The sequence below is a fragment of the Anguilla anguilla genome, chromosome 12 (genome assembly GCF_013347855.1).
Source record: "Anguilla anguilla isolate fAngAng1 chromosome 12, fAngAng1.pri, whole genome shotgun sequence".
NCBI lineage: Eukaryota > Metazoa > Chordata > Actinopteri > Anguilliformes > Anguillidae > Anguilla > Anguilla anguilla.
The window spans coordinates 17429098-17446446 of record NC_049212.1 but is presented as its reverse complement, the minus strand read 5'-3'; the positions used below and the strand labels follow the sequence as shown (position 1 = coordinate 17446446).

At 44.1% G+C, this 17349-nt stretch overlaps 3 protein-coding genes across 4 annotated transcripts; 1 reads left to right on the top strand and 2 right to left on the bottom strand.

The window, feature by feature from the left end:
* Nucleotides 1-879: 879 nt before the first annotated feature.
* On the top strand, nucleotides 880-6724 carry mmp23bb (matrix metallopeptidase 23bb). 2 transcript variants are annotated; one of them, XM_035386334.1, is made up of 8 exons: nucleotides 880-1571; nucleotides 2389-2531; nucleotides 2754-2917; nucleotides 3394-3561; nucleotides 3650-3814; nucleotides 4125-4235; nucleotides 4697-4823; nucleotides 5771-6724. In XM_035386334.1, exons 1-8 carry the CDS (start codon nucleotides 1428-1430, stop codon nucleotides 5961-5963), a joined length of 1215 nt encoding a protein of 404 aa, XP_035242225.1. In that variant the 5' UTR covers nucleotides 880-1427; the 3' UTR covers nucleotides 5964-6724. The 2 variants fall into 2 exon arrangements, with proteins under 2 accessions (XP_035242225.1, XP_035242226.1); XM_035386335.1 differs by having other exon boundaries at nucleotides 882-1571; nucleotides 2778-2917.
* A 1546-nt stretch (nucleotides 6725-8270) lies between these two features.
* Nucleotides 8271-14347, bottom strand: pcyt1ab (phosphate cytidylyltransferase 1, choline, alpha b). The gene is made up of 9 exons (XM_035386336.1): nucleotides 14095-14347; nucleotides 11672-11784; nucleotides 11126-11222; nucleotides 10558-10674; nucleotides 10146-10297; nucleotides 9943-10021; nucleotides 9706-9848; nucleotides 9388-9576; nucleotides 8271-8983 (listed from the first exon to the last, which is right to left on the bottom strand). The coding sequence occupies exons 2-9, from the start codon at nucleotides 11780-11782 to the stop codon at nucleotides 8777-8779; spliced, it is 1095 nt and encodes a 364-aa protein (XP_035242227.1). The 5' UTR covers nucleotides 11783-11784; nucleotides 14095-14347; the 3' UTR covers nucleotides 8271-8776.
* Nucleotides 14348-14670: 323 nt separating this feature from the next.
* LOC118208980 (stress-associated endoplasmic reticulum protein 1-like) lies at nucleotides 14671-16785 on the bottom strand. Its single transcript, XM_035384001.1, has 3 exons — nucleotides 16504-16785; nucleotides 15828-15903; nucleotides 14671-15472 (listed from the first exon to the last, which is right to left on the bottom strand). Exons 1-3 carry the CDS (start codon nucleotides 16585-16587, stop codon nucleotides 15432-15434), a joined length of 201 nt encoding a protein of 66 aa, XP_035239892.1. The 5' UTR covers nucleotides 16588-16785; the 3' UTR covers nucleotides 14671-15431.
* Between the last annotated feature and the right edge of the window lie 564 nt (nucleotides 16786-17349).

The window sequence follows — 17349 nt, the reverse complement described above, 5'->3', positions numbered from 1 at the left end:
CATTTGTTATTGTTTAATATTACCCAGTCTTTATTTGGTCCAGTCGCAAAAGACTCAGTTGAATGGGTAGTATAGCCTACTCTGTATGAAAATTACTTTCTCATATAAAGTTAGATTGAACTTTGGTTTAGTTGGTTGACGGTGGTCAATAGCCTCAGCAGAACTTGAGTGACCACAGGGGCAAAACGATATTTCTTATGACCCTTTGGCCAAATCAGTCCTCCAATTAACTGTTTACAGAACTTTCTAACTGTTGGTTTGTTTCCTTTATCAATTGGGATATTGCGGACACATTTTATGTGGGATACTGAGGAGATTATATCTCTTTCACTGGTGATAGCAAAACTTAACCTAAATAACTGTTGGGAAAAAAATATAAGGTCAAATGTTGGATTTAGTTTACAATGAATACGCCATTGTATGCCAAAAACCGATTGTCCCGAGGCTCTATTATGCCTCGGTCAGAGAGATCTGCTGGCTGATGAAGGCAGCCGCTGAATTCCAGGGTTGAACGACACCGAACACTGCCTGCACAGAAGAAACAGGGACCCTTTTGTGGCAGGAAGGATCTCCCGCTTGCAAAGAAAATAAGCATGTCTAAAAAAAAAAAACATTGAATTTTGGCGGAATATAAATTCAACATATTCATTAAAATAGAATAGTAAATGACCAAAGCCTATTTATGCCGATTTAACCTGAAAATCGTGCCTATCATAATCCAAACCGCGAGTTTTTACGAGTTTGCAGCAGGCGTAATTCATATATTTCGGAGTAGCATATAGACGAAAATTAGAAACATATGTGTGTGACTTCTTCGTTGTTTTCAAAGTTTCTTTATTGATTCGATATGACCGGTAATTTTTTTTTTTTTTTTTGTAGATTCCGTCTTTGTTTAAATCTTTCAGTCCATAGGGAAGAAAAGTTTCGTGCATGTGGGTGCATTTAACTCTGCTACACGGCGCCGGCTGGCAGAGAGGAGAAAGCACTTTTTAGAAACAGGAGGGGCCCAGCTGTCTGATCGACTGCACACAGCTTTAGGAGTTTGACATCTGATCCGTCCTCGGGTCCGGTGGGTAGGGAGGAGAAGGGAATGACGAAAGAGAAGTTAAAAGTAAAGAATGAGTTGGAAAGCTGCTTAACCGAGGAGACGGAAATGAACAGGGAGCTGGATTTGGCCGGAGTTCAGATTCCAGAGGAGGACACCGTGATTGAGAGGGAGGGAGACCCTGCGCGCTCCCATCCAGATGTTCGCAGTAGCTGAGGTGGACTGTATTTGGCCTCAACTGAGTTCAAGTCCTGCGGCGATACTCGTAGCACACGGTCTCGAGAAACGACACGACGGCTTCAAGCAGTAGCCTATCCATCACATTTATAGCGGCTGGATTTAGTGTCTGAAGTATTTAACAAGCAGGCACCCAAAAATCCCGATGGAGTGCCGAGCTTTGAAGTTGCGCAAATGGTCTGGCGATAGCCGGCAGCATACAGGGGTGTGCAGCCTGTGGACATCAGTGATGCTGTTACTGGCGATACTGGATTGGTCTGTGGCTTTTCCGTCCTGGAGAAGGGAAGCGGTGAGTGAGTACACAAAAACTGGCCTCTATGTGAGCCAAAAATGAATGTATTATAAGTAGCCTATAGTGCCTAATGCTTCGGTTATACTCAAGTTTCAGCTACACTGTAGCCAAATTATGTCCCACGTGCAACCTACGTGCACCTTTTGCTTTCACACAGTCAGCATAATTTATCTACTCTCCACCAAAGCAAAAATAAACCAAGTTTTGCCTTTGTGAAGGAAGAAATAGATTTCCTGAACAATGCATTTTACTGTTGTCCACGAAGAAGCAAGGAGGGAGAGATGAAAAGAAGGGAGAAAGGGAGGAGTAAAAAGGTTCTGAAGGTCATGGGGGGGGCTACTCTCTTCACATGTGGGTGACAGATATTTCTGAAGAGAGGGGAGGAGTACAAGTTGTGTGTGTGAGTGTGTGTGTGCATATCTGAGCAAAAGAAGGAAGTAAGTGTTGGTGTTTGGGGTCCTCATGTGGTCAGCGTAGTTTAGGATTTAGTCTCTGTTCGTGAAAATACCACCAGTTTTTTTTTGTTAGATAAAATACCAGAGTCTGCTGTCTTCCTGTACCTAATACTGCATGCATGTTATACACCTCTTTACAATACTGTCTCCCCTTCACCACCATAAATGAACACATACAACCTCTCTTTGTCTCTTCTCCATTATCCCGTCTCAATTGCCATATCTTTCTCTCCTACTTCTCCCTCTGTTTCTCTTGTTTTTTCATTCCCTATTCTTTTCTCCTTTCTCCTTTTCTCCTTTCTCCCTGTTTCAATCTGTCTCTCTCTCTCTCTCTCTTCTAATGAATCTTCCCTCCGTAGGAGTCAGGACTGACCTCTCTCAGACCCTACGTTGAGCTTCCTGACTCCGTGAACATTTGGTCCAAAGTGACACAGACCCGATCCAAGCGCTATGCCATCAACCCCTTGGGCCACAAGTGGGAACACGCTAACATCACCTACAAGTAAGGGAGGGATGGGGGATGCATGTATGGGGGAATATGGGCAACAACAAAAAAAAGTCAAATTATGGGAAATTTAATTTGTACATATTCAAATATTTTAATATTGGGCATTGACAGGTAAACAGATATTATTGTTATAGCCTACAGAACCAAGAAGGGTCCATATACAGTATGATACAGTATGTTCCTCTGTTTCATCCCTTAACTTTGCATATACGTCAGTCTGTACGTCCGTTTGTCTCTTAGAATCACCAAGTTCCCCAACACTCTGAACAAAGATGACACTCGTAAAGCCATCAGCATTGCCTTCACCATGTGGAGTGATGTCTCGCCCCTCTCCTTCACTGAAGTCACCCATCCTAACCAAAGTGCTGACATCATCATTGGTAAGAGAGGACATATGAGAGGACAACATTTGAAAAAAAAACAGAGAACATTCTGTCTCGATAAAGTTAAGCTGCTGAAGGAAATGTACTTTTTCAAATGATTTATGATGAAAATATGTGTATTTTCTGTAACTATTAATAAAATGTTGACATTCACAATCTTGTTTGCCATATTTAGACTTTTTTTGTTATTCTACTCTGGCTTTTGATCATTGTCCTTAAATCAAGTATTTCCTATTGCGTTCTATTCTTTTGTATTCTGCTCTGCTCCCTATAGAATTTGTCCAGTTTACAGAAGCTTCAGTAGTTCAATGAGGACTTAATTGGAAAGGGGATAGGGAAGGAGATCCCGTACTGTTTATTCAGTCCGCTGAGAGAGCTGCTAATGGGAGTCGGTGTGGGGAGTGGCTATGTTAATACATGCGTGTGTACAGTTGTACTGCAGCACCCTGGTGTATGTTTCTGTGTGTATCCAGGCTTCTACACCTTCAACCACACAGACTGCTGGTGGTCCCCACTGCACCCCTGCTTTGACGGATTAAACGGAGAGCTGGCTCACGCTTTCCTCCCCCCCCGCGGGGAGATCCACTTTGACAACCACGAGTTCTGGATACTGGGGAAATCACGCTTCAGCTGGAAACAGGGTAACGTGTCCAATCTATTCCAACCCACCCTTCGCTCACACTTTTTAGCACAAGCTCAGGTGTGTGTGCCTCTCTCTCTTCCCCTCAGGTGTGTGGCTGAATGACCTGGTTCAGGTCGCTGCCCATGAGATTGGCCACGCCTTGGGTCTGTGGCACTCCCGAAATCCCCAGGCATTGATGCACCCCAACGCCACATACACGGGACAGCGCAGCATTTCTCAGGATGACATCTGGGGTATCCAGCGCCTCTATGGTAGGTAGCAGGTGCTAGGATATTACCCAGAGTACGGGGTGGAGGGGAGGGGGGGCAGGGGGTGGCAATGCTGAGTTTGACCATAATTGTTGACACAAAGGTGCTACGTATGTATTTCAGAATTGGGCAAATGTGTTTTTTTGTGGTAATGTGAACGTTTTACTAGTTATGTTTGAACTGTTGTTATTGTTGTGGCCAGAACTGTTGTAGCCAGAATGAGAGAAAGGGCTGTATCTTGAAATTTGTGTGTGTGCGCGCATTCATGTGCGTGCCTGCCTGTGTGTGTTTGTGTGTGTTTGTACATGGACAGGCTGCGAGGACAAGAGGCGGGTGTGTGATCCGTGGGCTCGGCTGGGCTTTTGTGAGAGGAGGAGGAGCTTCATGAAGAAACACTGCCCTCGTCGCTGTGACCTCTGCCTTGGTGAGATCCCTAAGGGCACAGCACAGATTTACACACAGGCACGCACACACACACACACACACACACACACACACACACACGCACACACAAACACACACACACACACGCACGCATGCACACACAAACACACACACACACAGGCACGCACGCACACACACACACAGGCACGCACGCACACACACGCACGCACGCATGCACACACAAACACACACACACAGCCAGTTTGGGGTAAATAACACCCTGGAGCTGGTTTGGCCCTCGGCTTTGTCACCTCAGACCCAGTCTAAATCAGGTGAGTAGACCTCACAGATGCTCTCCTCTGTCCCTGGTATGAGGGTTTCACACCCCAATGGGGACTGTATTACCCTTTTAACATTTACCCACAGAACCCCCTGTGCCACCTCTTCATAGCTTATCTCTCTTTTCTCTCTTACTCTGTTCTTCTGTGTACCGGGGTACAGAGCCTCTGGAGGATGATACCACGCCGACATCGCCCCCGCCAAACATCAAGACGAAGCTGGTCCCCCGGGGGAAGGTAGTGGGCTTCCGCTGCGGGGCGAAAAATCCCAGAGGGCCCCCAAAAGTCAGGTACTGGAACTGTACACAGACACCCTCTTCATCAGGGCTGCTCTACTGCGGCCTGGAACAGCAGCGCACGTCTCTGTATCACAAACAGGAAGCACACAGAAAATGGAAACGCCAGTGGGGTCATGTGATAGGGTGCTCAGCCAGCATGTGTGGCCATTACAGCCTGTGCAGTACATGCAGTGGCACAAAGTCTATCCGCATCTGGAACTGTACAGGACAAATACAACACCAGGCTTCCACGACTGGTCTTTGCCAGTGAAACACTCTGACCATGTCACTGAAGTCTCCTCCTGCAGCCATGCTATACATAATTGTTATAGGCATGCAGGTCTGTCCAGAATTTATATGTGAGACCTGATGTATGCTGGGATGTAATCTGTTTTATTAATGGTGGGCAGTATCTGTGTGGTGGCCTCCCCTTCCCCTGGTGTTTCCATTTTTTGCGCTCTACCTGTAGTACTTCTGTAATGCAATACCACTATTCACGCATCATCGTGTAAAATAAACGGCCTTTCTCAGAACGGAGGAACCTTGTGCGGCCTGAACTGAAAATGTCCTTATGAATTCATTTATACCTTTTCAGCTTGGTGGTTTCTCTCTCCAACTTAAAGGCAAGGCAGAAATAGGCGATGCATCCATGATGTGGTTTTATGCGTAGCTTAAATGAAATGGAAACAGATGGAATGGGTGGTGACAGAGCAGTGGTGACCAACCCTGTTCTTGGAGATCTGCCGCTGAGTAGGTTTTCACTCCAACCCAGCAGAGCACATCTCCTTCAACAGCAAGATCTTGAGCTGCTAATTAGTAGAATCAGGTGTGCCAAATTAGGGCTGAAATGAAAACCTACAGGATGGTAGACCTCCAGGAACAGGGTTGGTTACCACTGTGACAGAGGGAGCCGTAAGTGGCAGTGCACAGCCAGTAACGCGTGACCCCCGTTCCCCCAGCTGGTACAAGGATGGAGAGCTCCTCTCCACATCCATCCCAGGCTACATCATCATCAAGGACCGGGACCTGCGCATCGTGGCCAACGAGTTCAACGAAGGCACCTACACCTGCAGGGTCCGTCGCCGTGGCAACGTGGTCTCCGCCAACTCCTGGGCCATCCGCTTGAAACCAGAGCACTCCTCCAACAGCTAAGAGTGAGGGATGTGAGAGAAGAAGAGGCAGCAAAAGAGGGGCAGAAGACAGAATGGGTAGAGGGGGGGATGGAGAGAGTTTGACTGGGAGAGCAGAAGAGGAGTGAGTGAGACAGCGACGGGTATAAATAACGGATGAAAGAAAATAAGATTCTTGTTCACCTGGTCCATACAACAGATCTTCCTGCCTTACAGAGTCTTGTTTCTTCTGCACATCTCACAGCGGGATAATTTCCACAAGCTCTTCCAGTTATTCTCCGACCTCAACTGATGGCCTACAACCAAGAACTGACTGAGGTAGAGACTCAGCATTAACACTGAAAGACTGTTTAGCCACACTTCACTTTAAGTTGCCAGTTTACCTTTAGACTGATACAGCTGCTAAGTATTATAACACTCAGTCACAGTGACTAAGTGAAATACAATTTCCATTCAAGCATCCGCAGTTAACTATAGTTACATTACTTTTAAAATGGCAACACAGTACTGTGTGCGGGCTTTGGGCCATGCTTATTCACATATAATTCCATAAAACCCAGACTTGCTGATTAAGCAAATGCTACATATAGTGCTAGCACTGTAGTTTTTAGAGGTAAATTGGTGATTTACAACAAAGTATTGTGTGGTAGAAAAGTGAAAAGGTGCTATAAGCAGTCTAAGTAATTTTATTACATGTAACAGTTATCACTAATTGAAATTCATCAACAACCCTTACTTTACACAGAACTGTCAAATAAAACAATGCAAATAAATGCTGGGTTTTATTTTAAGTGATTTATTTTTAACTTACATTTCCTACTTCTTGTCTAAATTCCCATTGCAGTATGCTGTACTGTTAAATATGAGGAGGTAACAATACCAAAGCAAAAACAGTCATTTCAAACTGAGCCAGGAAAACAGAGTTGCTCTTAGAGCCAGATTTATACAGACAGTAATAATCCACACAAGCATGAAGAAACTAACTGACATAAAAAAAAGATAGTCACAAAAAAAAGAAGACATATGACGCATCCAGTAGTAGAAAGCCACAATTGCATAAAGTTATGAGATGTTATGAGTTGAGGAAAAACCCACTGAGGTTTAAAAGAATTGCACGATGACATCTGTTTTCAATTAACCTGGCCTGATAACTGCCACATCAGACAGCAGGAAGGAATTCTCTGCACGGACTATCCAATGACAAAATGAAAAGATTAGCTACAACACTTTGTAAAGAAGTTAACAAAAGAAAATATGTTTTATATGGTCTCTTGTGGTGTTTGAAAATGTAAATGTTAATTCAGAATTATTTCAATCAAATCCCACAACGAAGCCAACCTTAAACAACCTGGTACAGAGTTGGGGTGTGTTAAAACAGAAGCAGCCTATAAAATGGACATCCTAGAGAAAATTAAAATCAAAGAACTGGTAAAATAATCTCATCTATACAGGCAGTAAAAATATACTGTAACTGTAAATACAGGAATGCCGGGAAGACAGAACTGAGGCACCCCTGAACACTGAACTGCAGCTCACAGACGCTTTCAGGCCTGTGCGTTCAAACAGGTGGCCTTTCTCAAACACGGTGAGGAAGGGACAAGTGACTAGTGAAGATGACCTCGGTAATAACTGCAACTAAACCTCACTCTCTCCCTTCGGGTCTGAAAATGGAACAGTACGAAGGAACAAAAACATGGCTTTCTGGTTATTTTTGCTTTCCAAACATTTTTCTGCTACAGACAACATTTAGCTACAGGGATTGAACGAGAGCCTTCATGTAGAGACAAGGTAACCTTCATAATCAGCAGTGCTTAATAAATGCCCCCCCCCTTTATGTCAGCACTAGAGGAGAAGAGGAACAGTAAAATAAAATGCCTTTTCGTGGCAGAAATATAAAGACCAAAATAAATCTGGTTCCAAGACAGACAATTTTTAAAGGAACTGACATTTTCAGACTGGAACAAATGAAAAGTATGCTTCTTCAACAGTGGACAACGTTAGACATACAGTACGAAACCAGCGACGTAATACTTTGATACTCTGCTATTCCCTGGTACATGAACAGCTCTTTCCTCTGCCAATTACAGTAGTGGTTGTGCAAGACTGAGTTGTAAAGGTCAGTTTATGTTTATATATCTCAAACTGTGAACATCCCCTTCCATTTCAGTGGAATTTGAAATGTCCATTGATTGCTTTTCAAAATTCTGAGGTCTCTGTTTGCTGGCTGCAGGATAGTGTGTGTGAGTAAGTGTGTGTGTGCGTGTGCGTGTGCATGTGTGTGTATGTGTGTGTGTGCGTGTGCGTGTGCATGTGTGTGTATGTGTGTGCGTGTGTGCCTGCATGCGTGCATGTGTGTGTGCGTGAGGACATGTATGAATGAGCACTGAGTGAATTTGTGTGATACTGGCGGCGAGACGCAAGAAAAAGGGGTGGCAGAAGGGAGAAGTGGAAGGGGCGCACGGGACTACATGCTCCACAAGGGGGCAGCACCCAGCTTCACGTCCGTCATCATCTGACCCCGACCAAAAACATTCAGATGAGTTCATCACCTGTCTTAAAGGTAAGGCAATATCCCTACACACACACACACACATACATACATGCAGACTGCACACGAATCAGAGCTCCATGATTGTAGGCCATTTCCCCTACGCCTCACTGCAGGATGTGGAGAGGCATGCTCCTGTTCACCACAGGACTCACAGCTGGCTTTCCTTCACAAGTTTACCTCCGCGACTCCTTTTCACGTCCTGCCATGGAGACGGACAGCCAGAACGAGAAAGGAGGAGTACCGCTGGAGACCGGTGAGCGAGAAGGAAGGGTGGGGGGGGGGTCTTAGTCTTCGTCCTCCTCGTCCTCGCTGATGGTGTACCCGCGGGCGGCACTGTGGTGCGGGGGGGAGGGGGGAGGGGAGGTTTTGCTGAAGAAGGGCAGGCGGAAGGTGGGGGAGGGGGAGCGGTCCCGCGTCGGGCTGCTGTTGGGGCTCTGCCGGGGGCTGATGGCCTGCAGCATCCGGCCCTTACCCTCCTTCAGCATGTGCTTCTGCAGACACACATTCAGACACGCTCAGAGTGCACACTCAACATTCAAAAGACAGACGATGGGGATTTGATCTTATGGTACAAAGCATACAATATTTTGGCAACATTGCAAAGCTCCTGTCATGCTAGCAAGTCCAGTGTGAACCCACTGAATTGTTTGAATAGAGAAACAAAGAGTGGGGGGGGGGGTATATGGTAAAAAAACAGAACGTGTAAGGACAGAAAATGTAGGAGAGAGAGGAATAAGAATTAAATAATGAGAGGCGAAGATAAAAATGGGAGGGAATTGAGAAAGGGAGTTAAGGTTGCAGGGAACTGCATGTCTCTCAAGCATACCGGCAGTGACTAACTACATTTCCCATACACACTGACAGTGCCCAGTCCCTTCGGCCCCTTCTCTCTCACCAGCGCCCCCTCTGGGCCAAACATCTGCAGGAAGTTGCCGATGAACTCGCGGGATTTCTCCTCCCACTTCTGGATGAGGTCGATGCTCTTCTCCTCCACCTTCTGCACAAACTCCTTAGAGCGCTCCTCCACGTCGCGCACCTTACGCTTCACCTTGTCCACACGCTCCTGCAGGTGGTACTTCTTCTCCTGACAGACAGGGGGCGACAGAGGGAACATTTAGTTCTCCTTAGATTACAATATGAGAATATCGTAGAACACCCAGCACGTTACAGCTTTTTAAGCTCCGCCCCCCTGTTTTGTGTGGACTGGACTCACATTTATGAAGCTGACATTGAGCTCCTTGGCAGTATAGCCCCTCTGCAGGTTGCGTCGTACGTATACGTCATAGTCACGGACAATGCGTGTGATGATGTCAGAGGTGGAGATGCCCTCTGTTCGCTGGGTGGGGGCAAACATGCCTGGGGAGATAGGAAAGAGGAAGTCATACACACCATCTGTCTATCTGACTGAAGCTCAAAAATCAGACCAACCATAGAATTTCACGATACCCACCCGCTTCCTTGATGTGCTTGTAAACATCGTCACTCCCTGCAGAGGAGTATGGGATATCATCGTGGGCGACAAAGTCAATCTGAGGAGTATCAATGGAGAGGGCAAATGATAAATACAGAGCTTTAACTCTGGAAGTACAAAGTGACATAATGGCACCTGTTTCCGTGGAGTAAAATCTGGAGTTAGATGGGTGTTTCTCTCACCCGGTGTTCAGCGAGGAACTCTGGCGTGAGCGTCCAGGGTGCGTTGCGCACCACTTCGTCCACGTAGCGGCAGTGGCTGACCGCATCGTAGCGCTCGTCCTCGTTCATGACGGTGAAGCCCTTGAACTGGTGCGTCAGGTCGTCGCTGCACACTGTGGAGGGAGAGTGGGTATTACACAGACAGTGACAGCTATGAGACAGCTGGAACTCAGAACTTAGCACGCGCTAACAGAGCTCAGCACTTCAGAACAGAACGAGCGACTGAACAGCACACACCTCGATATACGGTTCAGACTGCTAGACAGTTAATGCTCATAAACACAGGCATGTAGACAGAATCTGATGGAAGACAGACAGCAGACGGTAGGCCACACAGATGGACAGACAGAGGGGCGAAAGCGCTGTTCCTCACCGCCCACGATGAGGTGTGTGTTTGGGAACAGCCCCTTGGCCTGCATCAGAGCACGAGCGTGTCCTGAGTGGAACAGGTCAAAGATCCCATCGGCATACACCCGCACTGGTCGATCCACTGGGGAGGGAGGGAGGAGAGGGAGGGTTTACCACAGACGCTATTTAACCCTGCGAGGGCCAGTCTGTGACCTGTGCACGGCTGCAGCAGCTACAGTTAGATAATGGAGTCATTTTTACACCAATCTGTTTAATAAGTTTGGTTCATCAGCTAAATTTACTGGTTCAAAACTACATGGTGACTCTGACATGCCTGAATTATTAGCCTTCAGAAGGGGAGACTAGGAATCCACTGATATTTATGAGATGCAAATGGGGAAGCAAAAGGTGGTTGTCACACTAATGCCTTTTTAATCAAACAAATTACATATTCAGTTTAAAGAAGTACTGATAATGTACAATGCTAAATTAACTAATTAAACGAAATCTTTCATAGGCAATTTTATGCCTGTGATGCCCTGATAATTAGTTTACTCTGTGTGCAGGTGTGTGTGAGCGGAGAGGACACTCACGTGGGGTGCCTCTCTGCGCCTCCTCCATGCTGACACGTTGGTAGGGTGTGGTTGCAGGCTCCAGCTGGTCAGCGAAAGGGGCGGGGTCTGTCAGGCCCTGAAACGCACACACGCTGTCCATTACGATGGCAGGATGTGGAGAAATAGGTAGAGCGTCCGGGTTAAGCTTTAGTCACTGGTGCAGTGACTGCCCCGCAATCCCATCACATAGTTTGGTCACAGTGGGAAGGGAGGCCATCAGTCTGCAGGGTATTCCCTCTCTCCGTGCACAGCCTTGGGGCCGGTAGCATGCCTGTGCCAGCTGTGTACGTGGGGCGGTCCTCTGGCAGAATGACCGCATGGCTCAGCTGTGAGAAACGGCTACACACACGCCAGAGAACACAGACTCTGCTGCTCTGCCCGTCTGTCGTCCAAAGAAGATGCTGTGGCAATTGGATGGTCCTACAATGTGAATTTGACATGTCCAGTCTAAAGCAAAGTAAAATTAGGGAAAGGACACACACCCCTCCCTCCCTCCCTCCCTCCCTCACTCACTCACTCACTCACCACAGTGAGGCGTGGGGCCTTCCCTGGCCGCTCTCCCTCCTCCGCCTCTCCATTGGATCCCTCCTTCCTCCTCTTCCTTGAAAGCAGTCGCTCTGAGCTGTGAGCCTCCATGTCTGGCCAAGGGGAGGTGGGATGCACACGGTCAGACACTTGTTTTTGCCACTAGATGGCAGCTTTTTATGACTGGAAAAATGAATTTATGTGGATTTCCTCTATAATGCAATCTTATATTTGACATCCACTTGCCGAGGACTGAAATATATGTGAGGACAATAGAAATGGGACAATATTTACATTTAATTGTCTTTCTTTTAATGGAACAACAATGTACTTTTTTTGGTTTAGAAGCATGCAGAGGTCTGGGGGGAGAGGCACTATCGAACCATTGACGTTACCAGGGATTTTCAAAAGTGAAATTCAACAATCATTTCTTTATTCCCCATACTTCCAGTTCAACTGTCTTGTGCAATAATGGCTGTCCTGTGCCAACTTTGACTGGGAACAAATCCAAAACCTAACAGAAGCTTGTTACATAACCAAAACAAAGCTCTGAAAAATCTTTTCACGTAAGGGGTTTACAACACCGCCGATCTACACGGGGACCTGTCAGCTCAGAAGGGAAGAGAGCCACATTGCACACATGCTGGACACAGTCAGGACAAGGATGAGATTTCTGTAAGCTACCATTTTACCCAGTGCAACTGAAATGAACTACAAAACGCAGGTAGCACGACCAACAAATGCAACAAACACACATATGTATTCAGATTAGAGACTTTAAAACTTTAAAAATCTAGGTCAGGATCATAATTAGCCTTTTTCTGCATGATTATCATGATTCTGCAGGATGTTTTGGCTCTGGTTTCCTCTCATTCCCCTAAGGTTAACAAACCAATCAGATGAGGCCAGGAGAGCTGCCCTCTAATGAACCTTTCCAGTTCATCTCTCCATTTCTACAGGCTAACTCGTTTATGTGATTACAACCTGCTGAAAGCCACACCACCTCATCACCTCCTCTGTCAAAAGCAATAGGCCGTCCTAAGGACAGAAATTAAACCGACCAATATATTTATGTTGAACGATTGTCGAGGAAATCGTTGGGTGATATCGGGCTGTGACACAGAAATTCAATAAAGTAATAAATAGAATTATTTTCATGACTATGGCCTAATCCCATATGAGAGTACCAATGTGGTATAAAAAAACATATTCAACTTTTCTACCCCCTGGATACAAAGTAATTTTAATATTAAATTATTTGGACATGAACCTTTTTGATAACACGGTTAAATTTAAGACCTCCGGGTCTACCATGAACTCCATTTTGGCCATTTTATGTTGATGGCGCTCACGTTTATCAATTATTCACAAATGGAATTGTACATTTTTATGTATATCAGTTTATTAAAGTTTGATAGAAACCTACTTACATTGATTATAGAACTCGAATTCTTGACTAAACATTCAACCATCTGACAAAATTTGAGTTTTTGATCACCAATGAGAGCTGTCTGAAATTGGCGTGGCTCATCCCACGCCGTTCATCACTTACCGGTTATTCAATTGACAATTTACAAGAATGTCATACTCAAGTGGCAATGATCAAGTTTTAAATCAGTATGCTATAAAATATTTACAAGGGTAAATGCTAATATTCGCGACCACAGAGCTAAAACTGGTGTTCGTTGTAATTTTGCAAGCCATGCAGTATTGATCCAGTGCATGGAACGTGCAGCAGAATGATTTACTGTAACAAGCAATTACAAAATACTCAAATAACTTAAGTTCAACGTTCCGTTTGGACACAAGGAGAGGTAAGTTGCAGAATGTTTTTCTCTTTGCACACCAGGCACACAATTTCCCCACAATTATCTGACTGGTCTACAAGCATTTATCACGGATAAAAACAGAAAGTGTGCGAGTAGAAAAGCAACCTGTCCATCATGTGACCTTCGTTTCATTTGTTTTACTTCACTCGAGGCTAGCATACCCACAGATCTCACCTTGGTCTTCGCGGCTGGCGATCATGACCTCGAAATTCAGCTAACGGTATTATGCTATTCATATACTTTCAAGTTAGCTGTTAAAGCGCTGATTTTTGTACAATAAAAAACGCTGTAATCACCACGAGGTACTGCTGTACTGACTATAGTTTACATTACAGTGTCTGATGAAAATTGCAAAGTTATACAGTAACATAATCATAAATAGCGAGCTACCAAGCTAGATTTGCTGTACAGCAGTACGGTTGCTACATAGGGAGCAAATAAAAATGATCGTACAAGTTGGCTAATTATCCTCTGTCGCACTTCTGTCCGATTTCGACTAGATAGCAAGCAAGTAACCACCTTGTAATTTTAGTTTCTCCGTGTCAAACAAGCTAGCCAGCTAACTCGTTCGATAACAGCGAGGTCCACACAAACCTGAGTCCCGTGGGGTGAATCAGTGTCCGGAGTGAAGTGCTATGATCTGCGGGCCTTGAAATATCAGCGCAGTCCTAATAATGTCTGACAGTGGCTTTATATGCATAGGACTGTGAAAGGCTAGCTATAATTGCTAAAATCAGACATGTATCCGAATTATCTTCTGGACTGGTTCAGACAGCTACCAGTCTTGAGTTGACAGCTGCACAGGAACTACAACAACCCAACCTACGATTACAGTAGGAAGTGACGTTCATACTGACACGCAGCCGTTTTTCGAATCCTGGGACAGTCCACCCCGTTCTTGAATGTAAGTGTGCTGCCTCCTGGTGGCTCAGTCCCTGCGGATTTATGGTGTCTGAAGTTACTTGTTCAGGTAGGCTACAATCCATTTCCAGTGACTGAAACCTGTCCGTACCGAATGAACAATTTACAGGCAAACCCTATATTTGGAGCTTACTTCAGTTCCAATCATTTAAGAGGCTTGGGGTTGACAATTGAATGTGAAACTTACCTGAACTGCAATTTGAAATATGTTCTATAAGCAGAATTAGATTTTTTAAAAACAGAAACAGATTCACAAGTTACTACCTCCATTTTATTACCCATTAGCAGCAAATGCAGATTTTATTTGAAGTACGGCACACAAAGTGCAGCCAAACATTTACTTCTATCTGCTTACTTTATGTTTAAAAAACAGAATGTACAGGACAAACATCACAGAATAATGTTACACAATTGAGGAGATGGGAAACATAATATTTCATTATATAGATGGGATATATATTGTGTTCATAAGTTCTCTCTTCAATGAAACACTTTTGCCATCATCTTCAGACCTGACAATGTTGTTTGGCACTGAAAGAGGTCCCTTACAACAGGGCTCACAGACACCGAAAATAATGCTATATCCATCTTTTATAATAAAGAGGAAATAAAGAGTAATTGGACTGTAATACATGCAGAAAGTAATCAAAAAGGCTCTTGTTCTGTCAAAAGGAGGTAAAGGTGTGAATGATAAGAACACATTCACTTTAAATCATATTTTTTAAGCCGAATGCTTTACAGTCTTGTCTGACGTCCCAGACTGGAATGGAAAATGCACATTTTGTATGGCTTTTGCGCATTTTGCTCCCCGTTGGTCTAAGGCACAAGGAAGGAATGACCCTGTGTGGTTACACAGCTTGGCGATACAGAACAATTAAAAAAAGTAGAAAATAAAAAGACGGATAGTTGCCACAAATGCTTGCTAGGCATGGTGTAACCATTGGAAAGGTTGAGCAAGGAATGCTGGGGTATCGTCTGCAGAAAGGGTTGGGGTAGCTATGGTCTCCAAGCTACATCCCCGTCCTGATGCTCTGGATGATCTGGAAGATTGCTGTGAGGAGAACAAACAGTGGATGACATTAGCTTCAGTCTGAATTAAAACACCTTACAACCATAGGTGTACACAAAAAGAAAGCATTCTCTCCACAAGTACTAAAAATTTCCACAACTTTTTTTTTTCTTCTCTGCACTGTAGGAAAAAAAACTGATAAAGGTCTCCCTGACAGTAGTGAGGTCAGGGCAAACAGGAGTGGAGGAAGGTGTGACAGGTTTAGCTGCATATAGTGCTGTTTGATAGGTTCGTTTTACAAATACATTTACGGATGGATATTTTACGGTTCACACTGCAGAGTACACAGTTGGTTCGTATTAAACAGTGTCGCTGATGCCTGTTCATGAACAGTTACCTGATCCACAGACTACGAAAATAAAGAGTGCCAACAGCCACGGCCCCACTGACACTTTGTCATCTTGGGTGTTTCTCTGGAACGGAACGAGGAAGTTATTACTGAATTCTGATCCGATGTGCAGAAATAATAAATCAATACATATACAAAAAATAAAGATGAGGACATACGTTATAAAAGCAAAATAACAACAAAAATACCAGCAACATCATACATTAACATCTACTTAGTATTAGGCTATATTATCTAGGCTCATGTGTAACAATGTATTTTGCATTTGTGACAAGCATGCTAAAATAACGCACATACTGTTGGCACAAAAACGAATAGTGCCATGAATCATGGCATGATTTATGCTTAACTTAGTTCATTCCTCATGGAACTGATTTCTATAGTATTTTAGTTACATTCAATATAATCAACTAGCCCAGTTTCCCTAACTAGTGGTGTTCAGACAAACCAGAATACCGACAAACGTTAATCTGGTAGCTTTGGCACATTCACTTTAGTTTTTCAAATAACGTCAGAAGCAACCATTGGCAAAAAATGCAGCTGCTGAAACTGAAATAAGGTTAACAAACGTTAACTGTTATCTTGCCTTTAAAAATGTTAGCTAACTGACCAGCAGTATTGATCGAACTCCCAGGGCATCAACCAGAAGAGGGACCAAACTCACCGTGCTCTTGGCTACGTTGCCTCTTTGCGTGATGTTTTTGCTATGTTTTTCGTTGGCCATGCGAATTCTCTGTTTTGCCACCATATTGTACGAACTACTGAGCTATCTATATCGTATATAAACTGCAAATAAGGTCTTCGCCTAAGTGTGAAACCCCACAAAATCTACCAAAGCCTACAGCTAACGTAGCCAGACAAGTACTGAAGCCGTCCAAATTGTCAACGTCCACACAAAGTTTGCCCCTCCCACAGGAAAGCCGTATTCTGATGCGTGATAGTGGAGGTTGTCTTTCCAAGCGACGTAATATAGTCCGCCTCTCATTAATTTCTAGAAGCATTTTTTATATTTTATTTTTAGTGTTCGTAATAGTAAATAAGAATTATCTTAATTGTATATAAACAAGGGCATATATGTCTTTATAACTGTATAGATATTATGCTTACAAGATTTAGCTATATTCAATAACATAACGCTATAAAGCTTTTATTTGCGAGCCAGTCTATATTCTGCCTGGATACCTACGTTTAATGTAAAATATGAGATGCAACCTGTAATTTTTGTAATTTTGATGTGTATGGTGCACTTATGAGTTATTTATCCTAACAGATTAGGCCCACTCATTCTGCATACTGATTATTCTATATTAACCAATGTATAATTTAATAACTATATTGCTATGTTGCGTGTTGTATAGCTTGGGACCAGCATTTTCAACTTTTGATTGGTACATCAGTGTCGTCCACGTTCTATGATGTGGTCACAGAACAGTTTTGTAGAAGTCATTCGTCGGTTTTTAAGTAATTTATTTTATTTGTGTATATACCCATTTAATCTTTTTTCTTTATC